The 25,935-nt window shown below is 41.4% G+C and overlaps 1 protein-coding gene across 2 annotated transcripts in view; it reads left to right on the forward strand.

The window, feature by feature from the left end:
* dpp6b (dipeptidyl-peptidase 6b) overlaps positions 1-25,935 on the forward strand; it is a 162,884-nt gene that overhangs the window by 35,112 nt on the left and 101,837 nt on the right. Inside the window, exon 1 of one of the 2 annotated variants that reach the window (XM_079614222.1) lies at positions 6,353-7,026. The exons of the other annotated variant lie outside the window; for it this stretch is intronic. Coding sequence (XP_079470348.1) covers positions 6,835-7,026 — 192 coding nt within the window. The 5' untranslated portion in view covers positions 6,353-6,834. Of the gene's footprint in view, positions 1-6,352; positions 7,027-25,935 lie in introns of those variants that run through there. 2 annotated transcript variants of the gene reach the window in all.

Here is a 25,935-nt window from a genome sequence, read left to right on the forward strand (position 1 = left end):
GTAAACATAAATTGTTAGTTTGCACCGCACTCACAATTGTAATATTGGACACAATGAAGCTCCAAACAGCAATAAAAAATAATGAACCAAAAATATACCCTTATTTTAACATGACAACCATCAAGGAAGCATGGAAAATGAGTATAATTAATTGCGATGAGAGTTTCTGTCGCTCAGTCTTCTGCAGCATCCACAACATAACACCATAAATTCTTCAAAAGGACTTTGAAATGCATGACTGTATGGGATCAATATTGCTGCATCTCAAAAGAAGCTAAATCTCAAGACTTGACTCGGGAAAAAGCCAGGGGAGTATAGCTTCTTGATGCCCACAAAGCCATAAAGGAAATCTCAGCGATTTCTCAAAACTGAAAAAAACATTCTGTTAAGTGCAGCCTCAAACTTTGTTTCGTAAAGTATTATGGGTTATTTTATTAGATTAATGATTAGATTTTTAGAAAAGGCCCTTAGATCTTAGAAAGACTTGTATATATATATATATGTACTTTGCATACAGGCATGTTTACTTCAACCTGGCTTTTGGGTAAATGTGGATGTTAAAAGAGTTTGAACCATGTAGACACTACTTGGTCAAGCAGCATCCCTTGAGGTCGGGTTTAAGAGTTTATCATCTAGAAGCTATGATTAAGGTGTATCCATGATAGCAGTCTCTCTTTTGCCCATTTAAGTCAATTAAACCTGAACACCTTTGTAGCACCGAGTGCATGAATAATGCAGACTATAAGTTATTCAGCCTCCAGCACCTCTGTTTTGAGTAAGCACACTTCAGCTGACTGCCTGCTCAGAAAGAAAATGGAAATTACACGCAGTTAAAAGGAAATTAATTGATTCTTACACACTATTTAATTTCGCTTGCTTTCTAGAGATATTTGTGATACTGTCGGGACCACATTAACAAGAACAGAATGTATTTGAGCTTGATTTGATAAAGTATGGCCTCAATATTTTTTTTTTAAATATATATATATATATAACATTTATTCAGAGTGTTCCAAACAAAAGCCATTAGTTTGTTTTTATTGTATTCAATGTATTATAACACTTAAGCAATGGCATGCAGTTATTCAAAAACACAAGCGTAGAATCCTAAGAATTGCCTTACAATCAGCCAAAAATAAGGAGAGGGAGAAAAAAAACACAAAATGACTTGAATGTGTAGAAAAATATTTTACCATCATACCGTCTTAATAAATCCAATATAGAAAGACACTTGCTTTTCCTTAGTGCTATTTACAGTACATTCGTGTTATGGAATGGTAATGCTTTTTCACAATTGTAGGCCATCAATGTTGTATGTGCTTTAGAGTCCCTCAAAAGCCCTGGTGCACATACATTGTTCTTTCTGCTGCTTTTACATAACAAAAAAGAAAGATTTTACAAATCTTTTACATAATCTTGTTTCTGTTGCTCCATATGGTCTTCCATTCAGATGTAGTTGTCTTTAAGGCATGGTACAAACATGTTACTCGTGGTAAATCAAGAAAACAAGAGATTAATTCAAATAATAAGAGTGTTATGCTTTTCAGCAAGCGCTCTGTGTAAACTGTCTGTCTATTTGGTGTTGTTTGTCACTCATTTACCAGGCTCGCGCTCCCCGCGGTGTCTCAGATCACGGGGATCGTAGATGGAGCTCCCCATCCCGACGTGGCTCTGAGCCTTTATGTTTTGGTCCTGTAAGAACAGAGGCCCAGGGAAATGGAGACTCCTCACTGAGATGTGGAGTCCATATGGGAGAGGTATGGCCCAGCGGAGGTGGGTCTATTTACATCTCAAGAGACCTCCCATTGTCCGCTGTGGTTCTCCCTTAAGCATCCAGCTCCTCTGGGAGCATTTCCCTCGATCGCTCTGTTTCCGGGGAGTTCTAGAGAGGGTCAGTCGGGACGGGGTCAGTGTGCTCTTGCTAGCCCCATTCTGGCCGGCCCAGGTATGGTTCTCAGACATCATATCACTCCTGGCAGGCCCTCAGTGGAAAATTCCCCTCAGGAGGGACCTGCTTTCCCAGGCTGGGGGTACGTTATATCACCCCCGACCAAAGCTGCGGAAACTGTGGGTCTGGCCCCTAAGGGGGCTCAGTACCTAGGGGCTGGTCTTTCAGCCGGAGTGGTCGAGACTTTACTCAACTCTAGGGCTCCATCCACGAGGAGACTGTGCGGCCTAAAATGGAATGTGTTCCCCGTTTGGTGTAGGGAGCGTGGAGTTCCTCCAAGATCGCTTAACTGCTGGTCACACTCCGTCCACGCTTAAGGTGTACGTGGCTGCCATTGCGGCTTTCCACGCTCCATTAAGTGATGGGCCCTTGGGGAAGCACCATTTGGTCGTACGGTTCCTCCGTGGGGCATGGACCCGGGATCTGGCAGTGGTTCTCGAGGGGTTATTCCTGGCCCCCTTCAAGCCACTAAAGTCAGCATCTGAGAAATGTCTCACGTTCAAGGGGGCTTTCCTTTTGGTTATTATGTCCATTAAGAGATTTGGGGGCCTTCAAACTCTGTCCATTTCTCCTCCCTGCTTAGAATTCACTGGGAGGGTGAAAACTATCCTGCACCCTAAATAGCAAACAGTTGCTCACCTGTCTAATAAAACACACAATATATTAAAACGTCGTTGATGTGGTGTTTCCATGGTTTTTAAGTAAAAACGGAAATCGAGGGTAACGCGGATATGATGTCATTAGCCGCGTTTCCATTACCCTTCAAATTGCGCAAATTGAAATTGCGAATTGAAAATACGCTCAATGGAAACACGTCAATTTCGCAAAAACTCTCGTTTATCGCAAAAAAGTTTTTACGCTCGCATGAGGAGGTTTTTCAGCCAATTCGAAAAAGGAATATTTCGCAAAACTGCAATGGAAACAGTTTTTGCGCATTTACAATCACCTGACTTAGAAGACGCGGTGTGTTTGGGGTCCGTGTACGCAAATAATAATAATTATCATCATTATTATAACATTTACTAGGCTATATTTAGATGACGCTTTTATCCAAAAAAGGAACAAAGCAATTCGTCAAATGTCATTCATAATACGGGTTAGACAATAATAATACAGAGCTGAGATTATCACAAATAAACACAATATTTTGACGCATATCTAAGGGTAGGCTATGAGTGGAGTGTGGAGCGCGCACTACATGGCACGGAGGCGCGGGCGTGAACACTTGCATTTTCCTATTAACAGTGAAACAACTTAATATAGCCTACTCTATAATTTCTGTTCATACAGAAAATAATAATACATTATTTGTAACTACTTTTATGTGTGTAAACAATAACAAGAAAATGTTGTGCTTTTGTAAAATAAAATAAAACAATCAGGCGCGTTTTCATGATCTCCCTGAACTGGAGCGCGAGAACTGAAACAAAATATAGCCTATATAGCTAAAGCTTGAAATGTCCACTTTAAAACGAACAAATTCGAATCGAAAGCTAATACATTTTGTTCTGATTAAGTAATCCGTATGAAAGGTGCATTTCTCTCTAAAAGCGCATCTGCTTAACAGCGGAGATGGAGATGTTTTTAGCCGAGTTAGAAAACAATAGTTTAATAATATTAATGGCTCTTCTTATTCAGCACTGCGGGAAAATGTCAATTCCAGGTTCTAATTTGGCCTTAGAAAACCAGTAAAATCAATATTAATTTGTGGATATTTTACATGTTTAATAAAGGGGAAAAAAGTCATTAAACAAACATCTGAAAATTCGTCGATATTTACTTTTTTGCGCAGCAGTTGGTGTAGCCAGTTCAAATTAAAATTGTGGTGTTCAACTTTGCGTTTTAAAAAGACAACCGTTTATTTTTCGTTTTTCAATTACGGGTTTAAAAAGGAAAAAACGAATGGACACAAAAGTAGCCTACATGGATCGTTTGGAATAGGAGACAGCGTTCTTTATTAAATTCATAAAAGAAACAATAATTAGCCTACAGGAATACTGGATTCTAAACTTCAAAGAAATGCCACAATCAAAACCTCAGCGCAGAAATGAGGGTGAAACACCCAGAAACTCCTTATATTTCGTTTGGAATATAAGGGTCTTTCCCTGCCATTAATGCTTGGATAACACGTACGTCTCCCTCCATTAATAATAATAATGTCTAATGCGGTGGCTGTGAGATTATATAAACCAACGTCCGCTGCCGTGATTTTTGGAATGACTTTATCGCGAGAGAAAAAAGGACGTTTTAGTCGCATAACATCGGTTAATGGAAACGCCGTCATTTCGCAATAGTTTTGTATCGATATTTAGATAAAAGCGCAAAACATTTGCGCAAATCTGTAATGGAAACGCGGCTATTGACAGGTGACACAATGACACTAGTTAAAGCAGCGCTATGCAGTTTGGGCAATTTCTGCGCTGTATTCTTGCTTTTTGCTTGCAGGTTTCTCTATAGAGCTCCCCCTACAGCTTCGGAATAGATATTTGACAACACTGTCGTAAAAACTTGTCGACTCTCCCCCTTCCCATCTTCTCCCTCTGGTCATGTGCATTAGCTTTCAAAGAAGCTGGCGAATGCACGGAGCCATGTCTACTGAGGTATGTATGATACACAGAAGGCTGGCATATAAATGTTGAGATAGTGTATGTGTGCAGTGCCGTAAAGCAATTTGTTACATCGCGAGACCTGATATCACGCGACCTGCCGGCCCAAAGTTGCAAGGGTATTTTTTCCGCTCACAGGCACCAGGGGGAAGCGAGATGGCCACCATTCAACCCCAAAAAAAGTCATATAACCATTCCTATGACTCCGAAGCTGTTCAGTTAAGTTAAAAAAAACTGCATTTTGCGTTTTTCAACTGCGTATTTCTCTGGATTTAAACATGGTTGGATCCACTACATTGTTTTGAGCAGTTATGGCCAAGGTTCCGTTTCCCTGGTGTTTCAAACTAATTGGGAATATTGTTTTTGTTTAATTTATGTCCTTAAGTTTACATCATTTTATTCTTAAAGGTGGGGTATGTGATTTGCAAAACGGCTGGCAGATTTTGAAAATACACAACTCAAATGGTCCTACCTTCTTTCCTTTGACTCCACCCATTCAAAGAACATGGACATGGATGGGGGGATGGTACGACCGATTGATTGACGCACTTACTGTCCAATGATTCTAGGTGGTCTTGGAAATGATTGGCTGGAGTTATTCGAGTCCTGCACGTTCCACAGATGATTAAATTGCTTAATTTTTATTTCAGTGCTTCTAACTCAGTGGCTGTAAGTGGGTTAGGAATAGGATTTTAAGTGATTTTGAAAAAATGGCCAAAAAAGAGAATTACATACCCCACCTTTAATATTTATAAAATACCTCATTAGCTAAAAAAAATGCCTAATGACACCAAATATTATCAATGAATTTAATGAAATCTGCAGTGTTTGTGGTATTTGTTGGTTTGTTTGACTTAAAAAAAAAAATCCATCCCATTAGAGTTATAGTCATTGATATTATGAACATTTCAAATGTTAGTTAAAAATATCAAAATCACTTGACACCTAACTGCCACACTGAGCAGTGGCTAACTTAAGCTCTTTGTTTTCATCCACAGCATATTTATGACAGTCTGTTGCACACTTTTATAGAAATAGCTACATCCCAAAAAGTCATATTACAATACAGCCATATTAATTTAAGTTACTGCACGCATGCAGTACTGTACAATATGCATATACTGTAACAATAATGACCCAAAAATGTATATTCAAAACTGATATTCCAAAACTCAGAGTTTGTTAAAACTGAATACTGCCATTAAACGTTTTAAAGAACCTCTGAACTGTTAGAAAAAAACTCTCAGATTAATCAATTTCATTGCTGGTTTTTATTTTATTTTTTATAAAGTGCAGTCTAATTCGTTTCTGTAAGACTAGGACTTCAAGAACAAAAGTTAAGGTGCCATATCCAGCACATTTCGCGGGGAAAATACAAATAGCCTCGAATTAACGGTTATGTTAATGTTCGTGTGCAGCTGTCCAGGTGCTGAACGCATGGCGTTAACTAAGTTCCAATCGATTTCATTTTCAAATTAAAATGTATTTGAGCGGTTTAATGGAAAGCATGAATGAACTAATAATGAGTGTCGTTTAACGCAACCTGAGCTGTTGTATTTCATTTTACCACGGTGTGGCACTCCAGTACTGCGTATATGACCTTTCCAGCATTGTTTAGAAGTAAAAGATAGGTTATTGCTGAATATTGAACAGTTGTAATCGTCCATTGATTGAATGGGTGATACAAAGTCTACAGTTTCGGTCAGTGTAATTGCTCTATCTAAGTGAATGTGAGATTTGAGAGCTGTGCGTGGTGTATGTTCTTCAGATAAATATCCTGTCAGTAGTCACTTCTCATGCAGAACGCGTCTCACACACACACACACACACACATACAGCTCTGCGTAAAGCTCTCACTGCTGTCTTTCCATCGCTCGCCTCATCCTCTGAAATGCAGTGAGATTTTGTAAGCTCTGTTTGTTAAATCCGTTGACTCAGTGCAGTTTAATATACTGTAGGCTGTTGTCGCTTTTCTGTAGACGGGCTATAGAGGAAACAACGTGCTTTGAATGCAGAGCAGACTTTCTCTAGTACCGCCCGGGCTCCAGTCAAAGCCATAAAACAGAGAAATTACTCCAACGGAGCGCATTAGAGATTCATTTCAATTAAAGGCTTCGTACCACTGCCTTTCTTCGGAGGACACCAGGCTCTGGGCTATTCGAGAAGAAAAGCGTGTACCTACCCTCTGCGGAAGAGGGACATTAAAATAAAACACATCTAAGGAGAGCAGCTGAAGAGAGATCTCGCGCTTTGAGATGCTTTAGTGATTTTACCGGACTCATGGCTTCGCTTTACCAGAGATTCACGGGGAAGATTAATACCAACAATTCTTTTCCCCATCCACCTGAAGCCAGTCGTCTCTTGGGTGGACAGGTTCCTGAGGAGGATAATAAGGCTGGGAAGAGTCCTCAGCACCCCTCATCCCGACCTCCGGTCCAGTATCGCAAGAGAAACGCCTGCGAGGATGAAGACGTAAGAATCGCGCTTTTATTCCCTTTACGCGATGACTCTGTTTTGTATTGGGGACGATATTTTGAACTTTTGTGTTTTTTTTAATAAGGCACGCATAGGCTATAGATTGTTTTCCATATGTCACAAGAAATGAAGCAGAAGTTAAAGTTGGTTTTGCATGTCTTAGGCTAAGGATTATTCTTGTTGGATTCACGTGCAATGTGAAAGTCAGAGTTGGTCGTGTAGTGCACTGAACGTCTGTTTTTAACCAGATGTGGCCCAAGAAGGTTTTAAACTGTAACACAACTGTTACGTTTCCTGAGGTGGGTTAGTTCTCTAAAAGAAGGCTAAACAAATAGTGACCAGCAGGGTGCTTTTAGCTGAACGTACGCATAACACGTAATCCAAAGAGTTTTTACGATGCGTCTGCCACATGTTATTTTCACTATTCACTGCTCTGACTGACCTTCGATGACAAGTATGACGTCAGAGCCGATAACGCGTCACAAATAACAGCCTTCAAGCAACCTGTGTGCTATCAAAAAATTATATATATATATAATATTATATATAGAACTCAATATGCTAATTTTTGCAAATTAAATATTAAATATTATCTTAAATATTATATATCATTTTAATTTCATATATATATATATATATATATATATATATATATATATATATATATATAATAGATATATAAATAAAATGATATATAATATTTAAGAATTGTGGGGCAAAAATTGGCATATTGAGTTCTATTAAAGGCTAATCTTTTAGTTTTTCTGAATTGCTAAAACACAACCTTCTCAAAACCTTAAACACAAAACCAAATCTTCAATCTACATTCAGATAACATCTGACTCTTTTTGAAAAATCAAAATATTGCCTCAAAATCATTTTATCTGTGCTCAAAATCAAATAATGCTTCCAGATCATACAACCAGTCAAAATATAAACACCACAGATCATTCATTAGGCAATACATAAAAAAATGGAAAACACAATCCAAAGCATGCAGTTACATAAAAAAATATTGTAACACAGTAAACAATTGTGCAATTACGTAAAACGTATATAAAAACGTACGAATTTGTCAAGCCTTGTTCCTCATAATCCTGTCACATCAGTATATTTTAGTAGTAGACTTTGCATATCTATTGGTGGTTTATTTCAGTCTTACAGACCATGATACTAAGTGCAGGATTTCTTTGTGTCTGTAGGGAATAGCATACTCTGCTAATGGAGGATGTATTCACTTTTCTTCATTGAAACTGTCTAGACAAATCGTTCATGCTTTGCAGGGTCAAGGCCTACTAGAGCTGACTGCAGAAGGTTGTGACTCTCAAATGTACTTACTGTAAAATAATCTAGAGACCACTGGTTATTTGATAAAGATTTTGTTTTTGATAATGTTCTACATTACCCAATTGCAATTTTGATTGGTCACACATTTGTTTGTAATTGGTATGTTACATTAAATAGTTCTGAGAGATTTCACCTCACAAACAGCAACTGGATCCTACTTTTGGGCCAAAAGGACTGTGGATACTCTTTAAGTCACGCTTCGTCCGGTGACAGTCTGTCAGGGCAAGTGCATCTGCTGAATAATTAATGAACAAGGCAGTGACAATCAGCAGACAGTGGTCTGTCTCAATCAATCCCCCTTGATTGTGTTTTGTAAGTAATAATGGGTTTGGATAATGTTGTGTGAAACAAAAGTTTGGTCCAATATCAATTAAAGATTGAATATAATTAGAATAAATACAATTTGAATATATATGAAATGTCAGTCTGACATTGGAATGCATAGGAACAATTCACAGATATACACTATATTGCCAAAAGTTTCGGGACGTCTGCCTTTACATGCACTTGAACTTTAATGACATCGCATTCTTAATCCATAGGGTTTAATATGGAGTTGGCCCAAAGCCCACCCTTTGCAGCTATAACAGCTTAAACTCTTCTGGGAAGGCTTTCCACAAGGTTTAGGAGTGTGTTTATGGGAATTTTTGACCATTCTTCTAGAAGCGCATTTGTGAGTTTAGGCACTGATGTTGGACGAGAAGGCCTGGCTCGCAGTCTCTGCTTCCGCTCTAATTCATCCCAAAGGTGTTTAGGTCAGGACACACTAAACTCAATCATCCATGTCTTTATGGACCTTGCTGTGTGCACTGGTGCGCAGTCATGTTGGAACAGGAAGGGGCCATCCCTAAACTGTTCCCACAAAGTTGGAAGTATGAAATTGTCCAAAATGTTTTGGTATGCTGAAGCATTAAGAGTTCCTTTCCCTGGAACTAAGGGGCCAAGCCCAACCCCTGAAAAACAACCCCACACCATAACCCCCCCTCCACCAAACTTTAGACTTGGCACAATGCAGTCAGGCAAGTAACGTTCTCCTGGCAACCGCCAAACCCAGACTCGTCCATCGGATTGCCAGACAGAGAAGCGTGATTCGTCACTCCAGAGAACACGTCTCCACTGCTCTAGAGTCCAGTGACGGCGTACTTTACACCACTGCATCCCACGCTTTGCATTGCACTTGGTGATGTAAGGCTTAGATGCAGCTCCTCAACAATGGAAACCCATTCCTTGAAGCTCTACACACTGTTCTTGAGCTAATCTGAAAGCCACACTAAGTTTGGAGGTCTGTAGCTATTGACTCTGCAAGTTGGCGACTTTATTTGGCCTACCACTTCGTGGCTGAGTTGCTGTTTATCCCAATTGCTTCCACTTCTTTATAATATCATTAACAGTTGACCGTGGAATATTTAGTGGTCAGGAAATTTCACGCATGGACTTATTGCACAGTAATATGACAACCTATCACGGTACCACACTTGAATTCACTGAGCTCCTGAGAGCGACCCATTCTTTCAGAGATGTTTGTAGAAGAAATCTTCATGCCTAGGTGCTTGATTTATACAACTCTGTGGCCATGGAAGTGATTGAAACACCTGAATTCAATGATTTTTGAGGGGTATACCAATTCTTTTGGCAATATAGTATATATTGTTGTCAGACAATACACAGGTGAGCTTATGACGTTTGCACACACCAATATTTGTACTCTTAAATACTTTTATAATCACATTCATCAAAAAGACAAGAAACAATGAGCGCTTGTGCCCTTCACAACATAACTTCACCTCAAGCTATTTTCATGAGCTTCATCTTCACACTTAATCCCATTCTCTGAAACAAATTCTCATTAGCCGAAACCAATTTGTCGAATAAATCGCTCTTTCTGTAAAACATTAAACAAGATCAGGTAAGACACTGTTTGCAAATCTCATGAACTCTTTTTGCATAAATCTAAACACATTCTCACTCACTAAAACAATTTTGCACTGTGATGCACTAATGTTTCAAAACACTAAACACAGGCAGGCAAAAGTTAAACACAACTACAACACAGTTGTCATCATTTACACACAACGACTCAAAATTGTTCAAACTTGTTTCTAATGATGTGATCTGACTAACTGTACAAAATACAAGTCTGAGTGCCAAAATTGACTCAAAATGATGCACTGAATGTTAATACAATGAATGGATGGAATTGATATAAGAGGGAGAGGAGAAAGAGTGTGTGTAATAGGTGGTGAACGATGAGGATGAGGACAAGAAAAAGCTAGCTGTGGACAGTGTTGTCAAGGCTGGATCCGGCACACCAGAGGGGTTTCCCCTTTGCTTGGCAAGAGACGACATTGTCTGTGACGTTTAAAAAAATCCTCTGGCTGGACCCAGAATGAAGACATGACGCTGAGGGACAATGAATCTCTCACAGACTTTGCAGTTGCACAACTCTTTTGGGTTTACAGAAACATGCTTTTCATTTAGAGTTTTTTTTTTTACTTTTTGGCTTTTGTAGTTACTGTATTTTCACAGATTGCAATTGCTGAATATACACACATTCAATAGGCATACTATACAATATTCAGTACAATACTATACTTGCAGTGCATACAGTATACAATTTATTCACCTTACTACTGCAAGTTGTGTTTACTATACTTTTTACATAGTTGCAAAATATACTTTTCTTTTTCTGTAACTGCATGCTTTGGAATCTGTGTTCTCCATTTTTTGATGTAGTGTCTAATGAAAGATCTGTAGTGTTTGAAATATTGACTTTATACTTTGACTAGTTGTGCGTATGATCTGAAAGCACAGTTAAAATAGGTTTGAGGCAATTGTTTGATTTTGCCAGAAGAGTCAGAGCTTCTCTGAATGTAGTTTGAATATTTGGTTGTATTCAAACTTCAAATCGAATTCAATATTCAATTTAATTAATCAATGAATAATACTATTGATTAGCATTACCAAACATGGACATTTTATTATTATTTTAATTTAATACTGTGAAGCTGCTTTGATACAATCTGTATTGTGAAAAGCGCTATACAAATATTCTTGACTTGACTTGACTTGTGTGTTTAAGGTTTTGCGAAAGTGGGTGATTGTATCGAGACATGTGTTTTAGCAATTCAGGAAAAACTGTAAACTAAACATGAAATTTTAAAGTATTATTTTCTTGTAAAACGTGCTCCAGTAATCAAACTTCGAAATTTCGGCGTGAACTGTATTTTTTTCAATGCTTTAATTATTTCTCCTGTCCTGGGTTGCAAAAACCCATTGCAAAGATAAGTTAGTCAATCATACGCTGATTTCCCAATAAAGCGTTAACACTTGCTCTGAATATATACATTATATATATTCTCTTTCTCATTGGTCAGTCAATATGCAGTGATGGTTAAGCCATTAGATGGTTAGACTATCCATTGACTTTCTTGATCTACAGGCTGTCAGTGTATAAAGTATCAAACCAGGTTTTTCATCTTGTAATCCCTTGCTCTGTTTGGCAGGGCTGTGAGCCAGTACAGTGACCTTAATTAATCATCCATAGGTGGCTGGCCCAGAATAGAGTGACATTCAAAAGGACAGAGGCCTGTGGATATGTTTCCTTTCAATGAAGAGAAGCATATTGACTTTCTCTGTATACTCAGGCAGGCAGGGGGCAGTCAAAGAACCTGGCTTTGCTTTGTGTCACAGTCCACAATGTGTGACAGACTGGATAAGATCAAGCAGGCTGCCTGAAGACAGGAGTTTGAGAATTACAAATCGTGACTTGCATGTTTCGTTTGAAGTCTCGTCATGTGAGCCTCAGGACCCAATGAGAACGGCTGGTTTCTGTACGTTCCACTAGTGTACTAACGAAGCCACGTGACTAAGGACATTTGAGAAGGTCAATCAACGCAATCTTTTTAATTACCTCTCCACACACCAGTGAAAATGATAGGGTCTGTGTTGAAATGTCACATTCGATTGTAGGCTTACTTCTCTATTATGAATAATGCACATGTAGCATTAGAAGACTAATGGCATGTAAATGAGTATCACATAGAATTACATGGCCTATTCTTGACGCTTTACATGGAGTAAACTATTTGTCAAGCAGCCACACTGATAATGAAAAATATACACAATGAAACATTTTTGTATAATAAAAACGATCTTCTCCAAAAAAGGCTTTTCTAAGCTTTACTGAATACAAACTGTCTGGCTGGATGCGCTTATCTCCGTGCTTAGATCCATTCCAAGAAATTAATCTACATCTAATCTGGTGGTTACATCACATCTCTCTGGAGCATACTCGGGTCATCCAACCGCAAAATGTGTTATTGCACTACATAAGAGGTGTGAGTATTTTGCAATTGTAAAATATGGTATTGTGAAGAAAAACTATAGTGTCTCATAACCTAGACATAAATTGACATTTATTTCTAACCATATGATTGTGGGATACTGGAAACACGTTTATGCAAAGAATTTTTTTATTTCACTGTGTGCAAAGTCATATCATATAAAAAGATAGACGATCTAAAAGTCACAGATTGACTTCTTGATGTGAATTCAAAGAATACAAACAAAGACATTTGTTGATGGTATATTTTTTACACTTTGAAGTCACAATCAAAATTGACAATTCTTATTTTTTATGGACAATTGCAGTGTTTATTATTTTGTCACAAAATCAAGTCCCATCCTACATTTTTTTTTCTAGTTTGGGAAGACGTTTCATTCAGAGATACGTCAAAATAGGGAAGAAAAGACAATTGCAGTTTCCATTGTATGCTTTGTGTACAGCAAGTAGAATGTTCAACTTTAATGCCTAACCTATAAAATGTTCATGAGCTTTGTATTATCTTAAAAATATTCACACCAACCAAATTAAAATGTCAAACGGTGAAGGAAAACACATTACCTGGAATCTAGAAGCAGTAAAACAGCCAAATCTGACCTACTGATTTTCACAGATTGACAAGCAACATTTGTTAAATCAATGTGCTGTATCATTAAAGGTTGGCAATTTTTGGAGAGGCTAGCAATAGCACGCTTCCACATCACATATTAGATGTGAAAAGAGACTTTTTTTTGCGACAACCATGAAGCACATGCTTCTCTTAAAATAAAATTGAAGACATCTGAAGACAAAACTAATACCTAAATGAGACATATAAGAGAATCACCACTTCGTATCCTGAGCTTAGAGAAACCTCTGTCAGAGCCATAGCCTTGTGGGCAGCACATCGACATCGAGACACAACTGCACCCAGTTGAGTCCCAGCTGAAGCTACTTTCCTGCTCCTGTTCCCTTCTCACCTCTCCCATTGTTTCCTGTCCCTTCTCATGCTGCCCTGTCCATTACAGGTGAAAACCCCCAATGGCATAAAAATGAGCAACCTCTGCAAGACTATAGAGATCTCCCATGTTTCTCACATCCCACTCTCATTTTGGACTCCTTTCTCTCAGAAATGTATCATGTCTCATTTGTGCCTACTTTTATTTTTTATTTAGGAGAAACATCCGATACACTCTTGATACTAAAGTGAGAGATATTTTAGAATCACAACTAAGTCTCCTGACCTTAAAAAGAGCATAATCTGAGCAATAAAATATTCCTATTGCAGCAAGAGAATAAAGAGATGTTATATGTTTCCTCCACCACATTCTCAGTTTTAACTCTTTCTCTCTCAAACATTTCTTATGTCTCATTTGTGTCTACTTTTATTTATCCTAATAAATTTTAGAAGAAACATTTGAGACATTTATACTAAAATTAGAGATATTTCCCCCTGCGCAAAGTTACCTTCAGATGACGTAGTTTCAACGGTGCGCTTGTCCGTCCTATGTCGGTATCAGGAGGGTGCAGACTGTGACACCAGACAATGTATTTTTTCGACATCTACCGCACGTCTAATGTTGACATCCGTGGGCCCTCCGTGTAAGGGTTATTTATAGTCCAAATGTGGTTGTTTGTGGATGTCTTTTCAACATAAAATTTAGACAAATTTTACATTGTTTTTATACAACTTCTATAACTGTAGTCATGTTTCAAAAGGGTGGAGGACATGTATTCTGTATTTACATTTATGCATTTGGCAGATGCTTTTTTATCCATAGTGACTTACATTGCATTACACATTTATATTCCTATCAGTTCTTGCTTTCCCTTGGAATCGAACCCATGATCTTGCGTTGCAAGCACCAATGCTCTACTGTTTGAGCTACAGGAAAAATATATTAAACTGTGTCTCTAGTTATCACCTGGTGCTGAGACAATCAAATGAGTTTTTGGAAAACGATCTTAGATAATTATTAATAATCTGTATTCATATGTATTAATCATGTTGATAACAACAAGGTTGATATTTGTAAATAAAAAAATATTATATATTAATCATGTACATTTCCTGCACCTGTCATAGACGTCCAAATGACGTCCAAAAAATTACCCATTTCAAAGGTCAAATGTTGAATGTCAATATGACGTCCAAGTTGGGTCATGGTTGGACGTCCAAATTGTGGACCTAGTTTGGACGTTGAATAGATGTCCAGAATTGGTCATGGACTGACTGACCCAATATAGACATATTCTATCCGACATCCAATGTTTAGTGGGTTGAGCTTAAAAAGAGCAACCTCTAAGCAATAAAATATCCCTATAATGGAGTCTTGAGAGAGATTCCAACAAGACAATAAAGAGATGTTCTATATTTCTTCCACCACATTCTCAGTTTTGACTCTTTTTCTCTCAAATATTTCTCATGTCTTATTTGTGTCTACTTTGATTTCTCCTAAGGAATTTTAGGAGAAACATTTGAGACACTGTTGATGCTAAAATTAGAGATATTTGAGATTCATAACTAAGTCTCATGAGCTTAGGAAAAGCAACCATTGAGCAACAATAAATTTTTCCTCTGGGTGACTTTAGGTTTCTGTCACTTGCTCACTATTATCACACTTGAGAGTTTTCTTATGTTTCCTACTGTGATAATGGTGGAGCAGATTGTTAATGTTGAATTTTTTTTTGTATCAGCTAAGTGTGAGAGACATAATATCACTGATACAATTGTAACTTTCTCCCAGAGGACTCGCTCATATAAACGCTTGAGAAGAGAAATGTTATTCTTAGCCCCCCACGTTCTCATTAAGGTAGACTTGACTTAGAAATGTGTCTCACTTTATACTTAAAGTGAGAGACAATGGTGTGGCAAAACAAGCGTTTGATTTTCCTCATCAAAAGTGATTGTTTCTTAGCTTTATGCTTCACACCACACGTTGATCACTGTGAATTCCTCAAGTGTCTGTCACAAAGATCGGCCAACGCAAATTCCTAGACTGATTTCGTGAGATGAACAGTCTGGCTTCTTTGAGATAAATAGAAGTTAAAAATAGACTGCAGCTGAATATGTTAGCAAAAACCCCACCAAACTTTAAGCCTGAATAATAATCTCGTCATGTGTCGGAAATTGACTTTGAGTAAGTGTGGAGAGGAAGTTGATTGAAAATACTGGCTCTGCCTGTTTGAAATGCGACCGCGTGAAATGCATCATCCGAACAGATGGCGGGCAGCAGCGATCCAGGCCTGTCGTAATAAGCCCCAGCTGTCATGGTGAGCAGTACACTTGAGTTTGAATGCGCAAACACTCCCCAATGACTAAATACATGCAACCATCTAGTACTGTTACAGTGTGTACTGCTTTGCTGTACAGATAATTGCATGATAATATGCAAAAGCACTTGAACCAAAAAGCATGAACTAATATGTTGCAGGTGGAACATTTCTCATGCAGACAGATGCTATTTTATGTCTGATTCTTGCTGGATAATCAGGCCTTTTGAGCCCTGTTAGCAAGACAAACATCTGGGATGAGTCTCAGCTGAGCCGATTACAATGTGTTAAACATACTGTACACTGCAAATATCATATGATCAATGGGTTATGACAACGTGTCAATTTTCAACTTTTTTATAGTTTTATACTTTTATACAAGTTATACAAGATTCAACTCATTTTTTAAGTCAGTTTAATGTAATTTATGTTGAAATTACGTAAACATCCAAGGTGATTGTTTTATAGATTGTTGATTGGCAGTAACTTTTTTTTTTTCTACAGTAAAGCTTAGGGGTTTAAAGTCTTATTCTTAGCTGAAAGCATTATCAAGTTAGTCAAACTTTTAGCAGATTTCATGTAGGATGACCTGCTCGTGACGGTGAACCTGATTTCACCTAGTAGAACATGTTCCTGGATCAACATCTTTGTTGGTCCTGGAACATCATTCCAATCGACCAATCAGATTTGAAGGACAAGTTTACAGTTATTCAAGTTTAGGCTTAGAACCAGGGTTATGTGCTTCTTCATCAGTATTATTCACCTATCATTTCCCTCTGATTTGAGATAAGATATGGGTAGGGTTAGGTTAGGTTTAGCATTATAGGGATAGTGTAAGGACTGTTTTTGGACAGGAATGTTGATCAACAAAACATGGAACATATACGTGGCAAAATCACGGCGACCACTGAGGACTGAGGACTGAACTACTTCCTGTTCTCTTACTATCTATTCTTAGATACACTTGAATACTTAAAGTGTTACATTTCTTTGTAAATTTAATATTGATGGAAATTAATCTCAAGGATTCTGATTCTGCTTCAAGTGATAGTGAATTGTCATAATTTTCTCACTCTCATGTAATTACGAACCTGTTTTACTCTTTCTTCTGGAAGACATACAATAATATATTTTGAGAAATGTCTTTTTGTCCAATGTTTTTGTCCATACAGTGAAAGTGAATGGTCACCAAAACGTCTCAGGTTACAACTGTAACCTATGTTCCCTGAGAACAGGGAACTCAACAATACGTCATCGACGCTATGGGGAACGCCTCAGGCGTGACAGGTGTCTGAAATCACAATCAAACCACGGCAATCACATTGACCGGCGACAGCCCGTGAATCATTAACGTGAATGATTAACGTGCGACCTGGAAGTATATAAGGGCGCCTTGCAAACATGACAAATCATCCTTCGTCTGAAGGGACTGTTTGGTAGGCAGGCCCCGAGGCATGGCAGGGAGACGTATTGTCTCGTTCCCTGTTCTCAGGGAACATAGGTTACAGTTGTAACCTGAGACGTTCCCTTTCGAAGGGAACTCAACAATACGTCATCGACGCTATGGGGAACGATATACCCACTCCGCCATGCTGAGGGGAGTGCATGCCAGGAGGCAGTGACAACTGTCAGAACCAGCAAGTTCAAATGAAATGCAAGAACCACTCACCCTCAGGTCACACTGGGCTGTCAGTGACAGCATTCCCTACGGTCATAGCCCAAGCTATAAGCCTAGCAGGAGGAACTCCAAATATGTAATCCGAAGGCCTACCTGGGCCTGCTCAAAGGCCTAGGACCACAACTTCAAATTAGAAGGGGTCCCTTCTAGGGAATGTGGCTAGGGAACCCGAGGGAACCCCAGCCAGTCACTATACGGGGGAATATACCACCCGAAATGCCACCAGGACGGCCTGACCTGGTGTCACTACGTCGGACACTTCAGTCTGGCCAAATTCCTGTCTGTCCGGAGACAGAGCCTCTGGACATTTGCCTTAGGTAAAGCATCCAACCCGAGGGACTGCGAAGCTGGCAGTGAACCTCAGGCCGGATCTCAGAGACGGGATATCCCGGAGAGTATGACTCAGCATAGTGCTTTAAACCCTTGCTAGAGAGGGGAGTTTCTCTACTCGATCCACGGATCTACCCAGTGTTTGTGTTTGAAACACTGAGGAGGCCTGTGAAGGCCTAGGGGCTGATCTAACTGGGAGGCCTCACGAGAGGCCTACAACCGTCTGACCAGACTCAAAAGTCCAACACTCATAGTGACCCTCAGTGAGGGGAGCAATGGACCGACTGGTAGGAAACCAGGCTGTAGGCAGAGTAAGAAGTTCCGGGAGGGAACCAGAAGCAGAGGATGAACACTTTAGTTGAGCCAGGGCACGAGCTCGCTTTTAGCAACAGCCTAATAAGGCCAGCTGAACTGATAGCAGGCGGCCACTAGCTTCCAGAACCCAGCATCGTTGGGGAACCACTCACAGGGAGGCCTGGCGAGGCCTACTACCTGATAACCACAGTATGTGGGAGCTCATATTCAGGAAGGCCTGGTGAGGCCTACTACCTGATAACCACAGTATGTGGGAGCTCATATTCAGGAAGGCCTGGTGAGGACTGTAACCTGATAACCCCAGTATGTGGGAGCTCATGACCAGGAAGGCCTGGTGAGGCCTGTAACCTGATAACCACAGTATGTGGGAGCTCATAACCAGGAAGGCCTGGTGAGGCCTGTCACCCGATAACCCCAGTATGTGGGAGCTCTCATGACCAGGAAGGCCTGGTGAGGCCTGTAACCTGATAACCACAGTATGTGGGAGCTCATATTCAGGAAGGCCTGGTGAGGCCTGTAACCTGATAACCCCAGTATGTGGGAGCTCTCATGACCAGGAAGGCCTAGTGAGGCCTGTAACCTGATAACCACAGTATGTGGGAGCTCATAACCAGGAAGGCCTGGTGAGGCCTGTAACCTGATAACCCAAGCATGTGGGAGCTCATGACCAGGAAGGCCTAGTGAGGCCTGTAACCTGATAACCACAGTATGTGGGAGCTCATAACCAGGAAGGCCTGGTGAGGCCTGTAACCTGATAACCCCAGTATGTGGGAGCTCTCATGACCAGGAAGGCCTGGTGAGGCCTGTAACCTGACAACCACAGTATGTGGGAGCTCTCATGACCAGGAAGGCCTGGTGAGGCCTGTAACCTAGCGACCACAATGTGTGGGAGCTCAAAACCAGGAAGGCCGGATGAGGCCTGTAACCTGATAACCACAATATGTGGGAGCCCACATTCAGGAAGGCCGGGTGAGGCCTGTAACCTGACATGTGGAGACTCATAACCAGGAAGGCCTGGTGAGGCCTGTAACCTGATAACCACAGTATGTGGGAACTCACCTTCAGGGAGGCCTGGTGAGGCCTATTACCTGATAACCCCAGCATGTGGGAGCTCATGACCAGGAAGGCCTGGTGAGGCCTGTAACCTGATAACCACAGTATGTGGGAACTACCTTCAGGGAGGCCTGGTGAGGCCTACTACCTGACAGCCACAATACTTGGGAGCTCACATTTAGGGAGGCCCGGAGCGGCCTACCACCTGATAATCACATTATGTGAGAACATGCCTTCAGGGAGGCCCGGTGAGGCCTACTACCTGATAGTAGGTCAGGCTAGCTGTCCAGTTGCCTGCCCTTTGGGCCTGCCTACAGGGAGGCCTGGTAAGGCCTACTACCTGATAGCCACCGAAAGTGGGAATTCACCTTCAGGGAGGCCTGAGGAGGCCTACTACCTGATAGTAATTTTAAACAACTGGTAGCTATGAGCCCTGAATCTGGGTGACAGTTCGAAGGCGGCCTGCTAAGGCCAGCCCACTGGGGACTCGCCTATCAGGGAGGCCTGGTTGGGCCTACTAGCTGACAGCAAGTCAATCTGCTCCAAAGGTACACTGTTGGGAAACATACCACACCAACAAGTATGTCCCACAATGTTGGGACTCACTTCCGAGGAGGCCTGTTCAGGGCCTACTACCCATCAGTGAGTCAACTGCCCGAACCACCAAGGCCAGCCACATGACGTGAGCTGGCCTACAGCGCCCTCTTGGGAGCTGCCCATTCAGGAGGCCTGCTGAGGCCTACTACCTAATGGCGCAGCCTTCGTAGGCAGATAAGCTGTTTAGACAGCGCCTACAGCAATCTGGTACCTAATCACATTGCCCATGGCAGTGTACTCAGCAAAAGCGCTAGCACCCTTTGAGCAAGGGGAGTACAACATACGCCAGCCTGCCTCAATGGAGGCCCCAAAGTCAGGGGCCTACCAACTGTAAGCATGGGCGTCAGCTCATGGCAATGCTCTGGCTTCAGGGGAGCGTACTTCGACCAAAAAAGAAGTGAAGGCTAGAACTCTCCGCTCAACCCGAGCCACAGTGGTGCGAGGTAGGATAATACAGAACTGAAAGTGAAGGACTCAGACCTGCCCTGTATCACAGGGGAGTACTCCGTAAGCTAGTTCTGCACGGCAGGGTCGGGCAAACAGACCCAGCCTCCTCGTGAGGCGAAAAGGCGGCCTCACCCTGCTCAATAAAGACACATTGTACCGGGGAGGCCTATTTGAGGCCTAACCCAGGATCTTTATAAACCATACCTCTGCACCACGCTGCATTACTCTTGTCACCCCAGAATGCAGAGAAGGGGGCGGGCCTTGGCCTAACGACTCCATTGGAGGAGGCTGTCATACAGGGATGCTAGGAACCTAAATTCACACAGTGAAGGTTCAGAGGCAGAAATGCTTAAGCAGAGCGCCTCCACTATCCCTGGCACAGCCTAGGCCAGCTACAGAGGGAGCTGCGGGCCCCCTGGTGGGGGCCCGCCTGCAAGCATAGATCTACCTGAGGGCTCGGAGGAGCCACAGCCTTACTAGAAAAATAGTTATTATTTCATACAACTGGCTGCAGAATCGCTCAGCCCACTGAAAACCCAAACAGAGCTCAAGGGGGCGATGTACTCAGGAAGGAAGTCAGACGGTCCCATGGACCGGACATAAGATCTATCTGAAGCACTAGCGTCAGTCTATACTCCAAGATGAAAATCCTATGGGAGGGAGACCAACTACTCTACCCTGAGGTGGCTAACAGCCCGAGGGCTAAGATAGTCGTTCTAGCCACCTAAAGGGGGACTTCAGGGCCCTAATACTCCAAAAATGTACCTTACATGACCCCATAGCTCTATACAGGGAACGAGGTCTGTAGAGAGATAAATTTTAGTGTTAGTTGCACACAAAATTACTCTTAAAGAAGACCACTCAGCTCACCTGCGGCGTGCGAAGTGAAGACTTACCAGACAGTTCTTTATGAACATGGGGTCTACCACCTTTACATGCCTGAAAGAGGCACTCTCCTAACCAAGCAGAGGCAGGCCAACAGAACATTGTTCTAACCATGAGCCCAGCCTCAGGCCTGATGTAGAAAGCGTCTGGGGAGTCGGGGAAGAGAGGAGAGGGCTAAGATATAATCACGCCCTCAGGGGGAGGTGATCCATGCCGATGCTGTGTGCAATCGTGCTGGATCACCTCCCTCAGATCCCTCTTCTTGCGGGAGTTGCACCTCTACAGCGATCTACTCCTCCACGGAGGAGGCGCACGAGAGGCGACACTGGCTCTCTGGCCCTGTCTAAGGTCCCCGGACCATGATGGGCCAGGCCCTCCCGTCTGTCTGGGTGTGGATACGGATCTCAGCGGTATGTATTCCCGTGGCGCAGCTCAGTAACCGCCTCAGGGGCCCCACCCCCTGGACGAGATCCCCCAGCAGATTGGCCTGGTGTACCTGCAACACCGCCATGATGTGCAGGGTAGCACCGGCCTGACCCGCTGGCGTGTATGCTCTGCCATTCAACTGGCAGGGTTTGAGCTCTCAGTGTAGACGCCTGTCCAGACACGAGATAGTTGCAAACGTCTCGTCAATGGGCGGCATCGACACATACCCATGCTCTCCTATCACCTCAACATCAGTGAGACTAGCCCGCTGATGTCGGTGGACACGGGCAGAGCATGGGTTCTTCCATGTCCTCTCGATCTCAGTATGAGATCGGGAAGAAATGAAAGGCTCACCTGAGCTAGTGGTTTTATGACTGGGGAAAAAACGCTCTCATAGTGAGCGATTTTTCCCCCCGACGTTACCATAAAACCACCAGTTCAGCATACACGGGGCAGGGTGGCTGAGAAGATTGATTATCACCACCCTCATCAGCCATCTCCTGTTTGTCCGGAAAAGCACTCACTGCTTAATCTCGTCAGCCGCCGCATCGCCTGAGAGGATTATACCCCTCTCAAGGCGATCGGCGGGCTTCATCTGGGATCCCTTTTTTTTTTTTTTTTTTTACACCCAGACGCTGAGCCCTCTTCTCTCAAGGAGAGGGTCAGACGAGATCGGAGCGTTCTCAAAGAAAAACGCTCGCAATTGTACAGGCAGTTCCCTCAAGAACTGCCTGTGCGCGCTCTTCCTTCCCAGACAGAAAAAGCACAGTTGAAAACACTCAGCCTTCTCAGTGCATTTCATAAATACCTGATTTTCAAAAGCGGTTACAGACAAAACAGTCCCTGAAGACGAAAAGATGATTTGTCATGTTTGCAAGGCGCCCTTATATACTTCCAGGTCGCACGTTAATCATTCACGTTAATGATTCACGGGCTGTCGCCGGTCAATGTGATTGCCGTGGTTTGATTGTGATTTCAGACACCTGTCACGCCTGAGGCGTTCCCCATAGCGTCGATGACGTATTGTTGAGTTCCCTTCGAAAGGGAACTGTTTGTTAACCAACATTCCATACAGGTTTGGAGTAAATGATGACAAAAAAAATAATATTTCAATGATTTATTCGTTCAGTGCTTTTGAGGAAGATGTAAGTTCAGTAGCATTAGAGCGGTGCAAGAAAAACTGTCGAGTATTTTGGCCTGTATTGGAAGAACAACGTCTAAAATGGAAACAAACATCATTTGGTTTCAGTATTTTGTTAAAAACCTAATGGAAATAGTATAAGAATCTGTGTGGTAGTGTTTCATTCCTGAAGTCAGTCTGTTTGAATGAATAAGTTGAGTGAATGATTCAGTGATCTCTCATGAAGACTGTCACCAAAGTCCCTTTTAAGGAAAGTCTATAAACTCTGTGGCCATATTTGCAACTCCTCCCGGCACTTCTAAAGGCAGCTGCAGTGATGTGTTAACTTTACCAATTGGCTCTTTTATTTAGAAGGCATTTACTTGTTCCGCCATATTGCACTTTGCAGTTTCTCGCATTCATAGTAAGATTAGTAAACCATCTTAGTATATACAGTCTTTGCAAACAGGCCAGAACCCGCGGCCTTCAGGGCTGGGCTGAAGCTGGTACCCGGGCGTGGCAGGGGGGCTCCACAGCGCCCCCTTGAACGGGGTCCGAAAACTTGGTCCATATATAATTTGTTTAGTTTTTGAATAAATCAGTTTTTTTTAATGAATCGGTTGATTGAATGATTAAAACAGTCACTTGTCACCAACTACTTGCGTAACAATGTAACCTGCAGAAAAAGTCACTAAAACATCCTCAAAACTAATAGACAGATTGACATTCTGTCTGGAGCGTGCAAATTCAGACAAGTGGACTGATAGAAACAGTGAAAAGTCCTTGGAAAGTTGCTTGACCAATCAAATTCAAGGACTGTTGTATAAATAGAATATACAAAACAGTCTTTTTGTCAACCTAATTTCTGATGAAAGTTTTTGTGGCGTATCTATGAAAAATAATTTTCGGCCATTGGTTTGCAAACATTAACAGAAAACAAAATAGTAAATCCACTTACAGTCACAGCAGTACTGTATGTTTAAAAGCAGAATTGTAAAGCTCATATTTTTGCACTTACATAATCCTTCAGTTTTTAAGCCATAAAGTTGTCTAAATCATGCTTTTGAGGTGGATGAGCTTCTGGTCATGTGTTACCAATAAACATTTTTGTGAGAAACGTATTGTATTGAGAGGTCTCGGTTGAAGACAATATAATGATTAATCTAATATACATTGTTTTCCAACTAAGTGGCCAGCTCTGCTTACAGACACTTCCTGTTTACTATATTTGTACTTCTACCACAATCAAATAAATGCAGTAGATCTGGCTGTATCTAGATGTCTGTTCTTTTCCCCATCTGCCTATCAAATCAGTCTGAAGTGGCTCAAAGGTCAGCTGCTCTGTGCCGTAATGGCTTCCTATCTCTGCTGCAAAAGCTGCTCCCTCTTCCCTCCGCGGGTCCTCCGCCTCACCGTTGCCATGGTTTCTAAGGTTGAAAAGGGTGAGGCTGAAACCTGCATGTCGCCTCCTTTTTTTTAAAGAAAAAAAAAACCTTTTCACAGATTACCATCTGCAGATGACGTGGAGCTTCACAAAATCAGCTGAAGTGGCATCACATGGTTCGACAATAGACAATTTTATGCTAATGTGTCTGAGGTGGGCATTTTTTTATCAATAATAAAGCGACCTGAACATCAAAGGGCATGTGATCGTTTAGCACCCGAGGGTGGGAAAATGCCATTTCTGTAAATCAGTTAATTGCAGACATAAATAATTCAAGCTGTTTTTCACAGATGTGTGTGTGTGAAGGTGACAGGCACTCTCTACATTCACACATCGTGACTCTTCAGGTCTTTGAGGGCTTGCTGTCACCGAGCATTGATCAGCTTTTCCTGCCAAACTTCCCCCGTCTCACCCACCTCAGAGCCTCTCAACAGGCCATCAGTCAGCTCTCGGCCCCAGCGTCCCGCCCATGGCTGCGTCGACAGCATATCTGTCATTTCCTGCCACGCCCTTGGGACGTGTTGGCAGGCCCTCAATAACAGCGGAGGAAAAATCTCTCCTCGTTCAGCCAACCAATCACAGAGCTCTGAGGGACGTGAGCTGTCATTTTTTTCGAAAAGCACACTGTGGGAATAAATTTACATTTGAATGCATTTAGCCGAAGATAATGGGTGCTAAATTCTCTGTAAAACATGCCTGTCCATCACAGGTGACTACATGAATAATAAAAGCATTTAATAGCACTGAAAATGTTAATAATGATTCAGAAACCTTGAACAGTCTTCTTCGCCCTTCACACAGAGAGATGGACATCGTCACATTTACTTATTCTTTTTTAATGTCAACATGAAATGTTGCAAATTTGAACCCATTTTACTTTCATAATGTATAAGGGCCTTTAAGTATAACTTTATTTGAATGTTTATTTGTTCATCTCTCAATGATGATTGTATCGCATTGCATTATGTTTCGTTTGCTAAACTTCTATAATGCATTGATTTGCATTACAAGCTATCATATAATTGCATTCTCTGGGCCAATTATTTGCTCAGATAAAAATTTTTTTTTTTGGGGTCTAAAGGTTCAATAAACCGTTCCATTTTTATTTTATTTTAATTGATTTTTTTAATGTTTTACTTCATATGTCAGGCTTTACACAGTTAAGAAAGCAGCAAATAGGGTCAGTTTTAGGGTCAGTTTCATGTTGTTGACTAATAAATAAATTATTAAAACTATTTTATGTGTTTTGCCTCCCAGTTTTCTGTCAAGTTGCTTCTGGAGTCTTTCATGAGAGGTTCATATCGATGTGCAAAGTGTTAAATCTTCATTTCTTTCTTTCTTTCTTTCTTTCTCTCCTTCCTTCTCCGTCTCTCTCCTTGCTTCTCTGTGGCTGGAGAACTTTCTCCAGAGCACTTCTTCATCCTCTCTGTGCTAAGAATAGCAGTCTGTTTACTTACTTTGTTCCACTTTCCTCCTTACTTTCACTGTAAGCTCTTTTCCCGGAGTTTTACTAGGCCAGCAGTGATGCACAACTCTGCGCTGTATAACTTTGGCCTGATATAAGCTGCCCCTCAAAACTTCTTCATCAGTTTCCATTAGTATGTATAATAGCTCTTTTCAAACCTTCTGTTTTCTTAGAAGAGGGCTCGTCGACTGTATGATGTGTTTTT

The sequence above is a fragment of the Phoxinus phoxinus genome, assembly GCF_949152265.1.
Source record: "Phoxinus phoxinus genome assembly, chromosome: 5".
Lineage (NCBI taxonomy): Eukaryota > Metazoa > Chordata > Actinopteri > Cypriniformes > Leuciscidae > Phoxinus > Phoxinus phoxinus.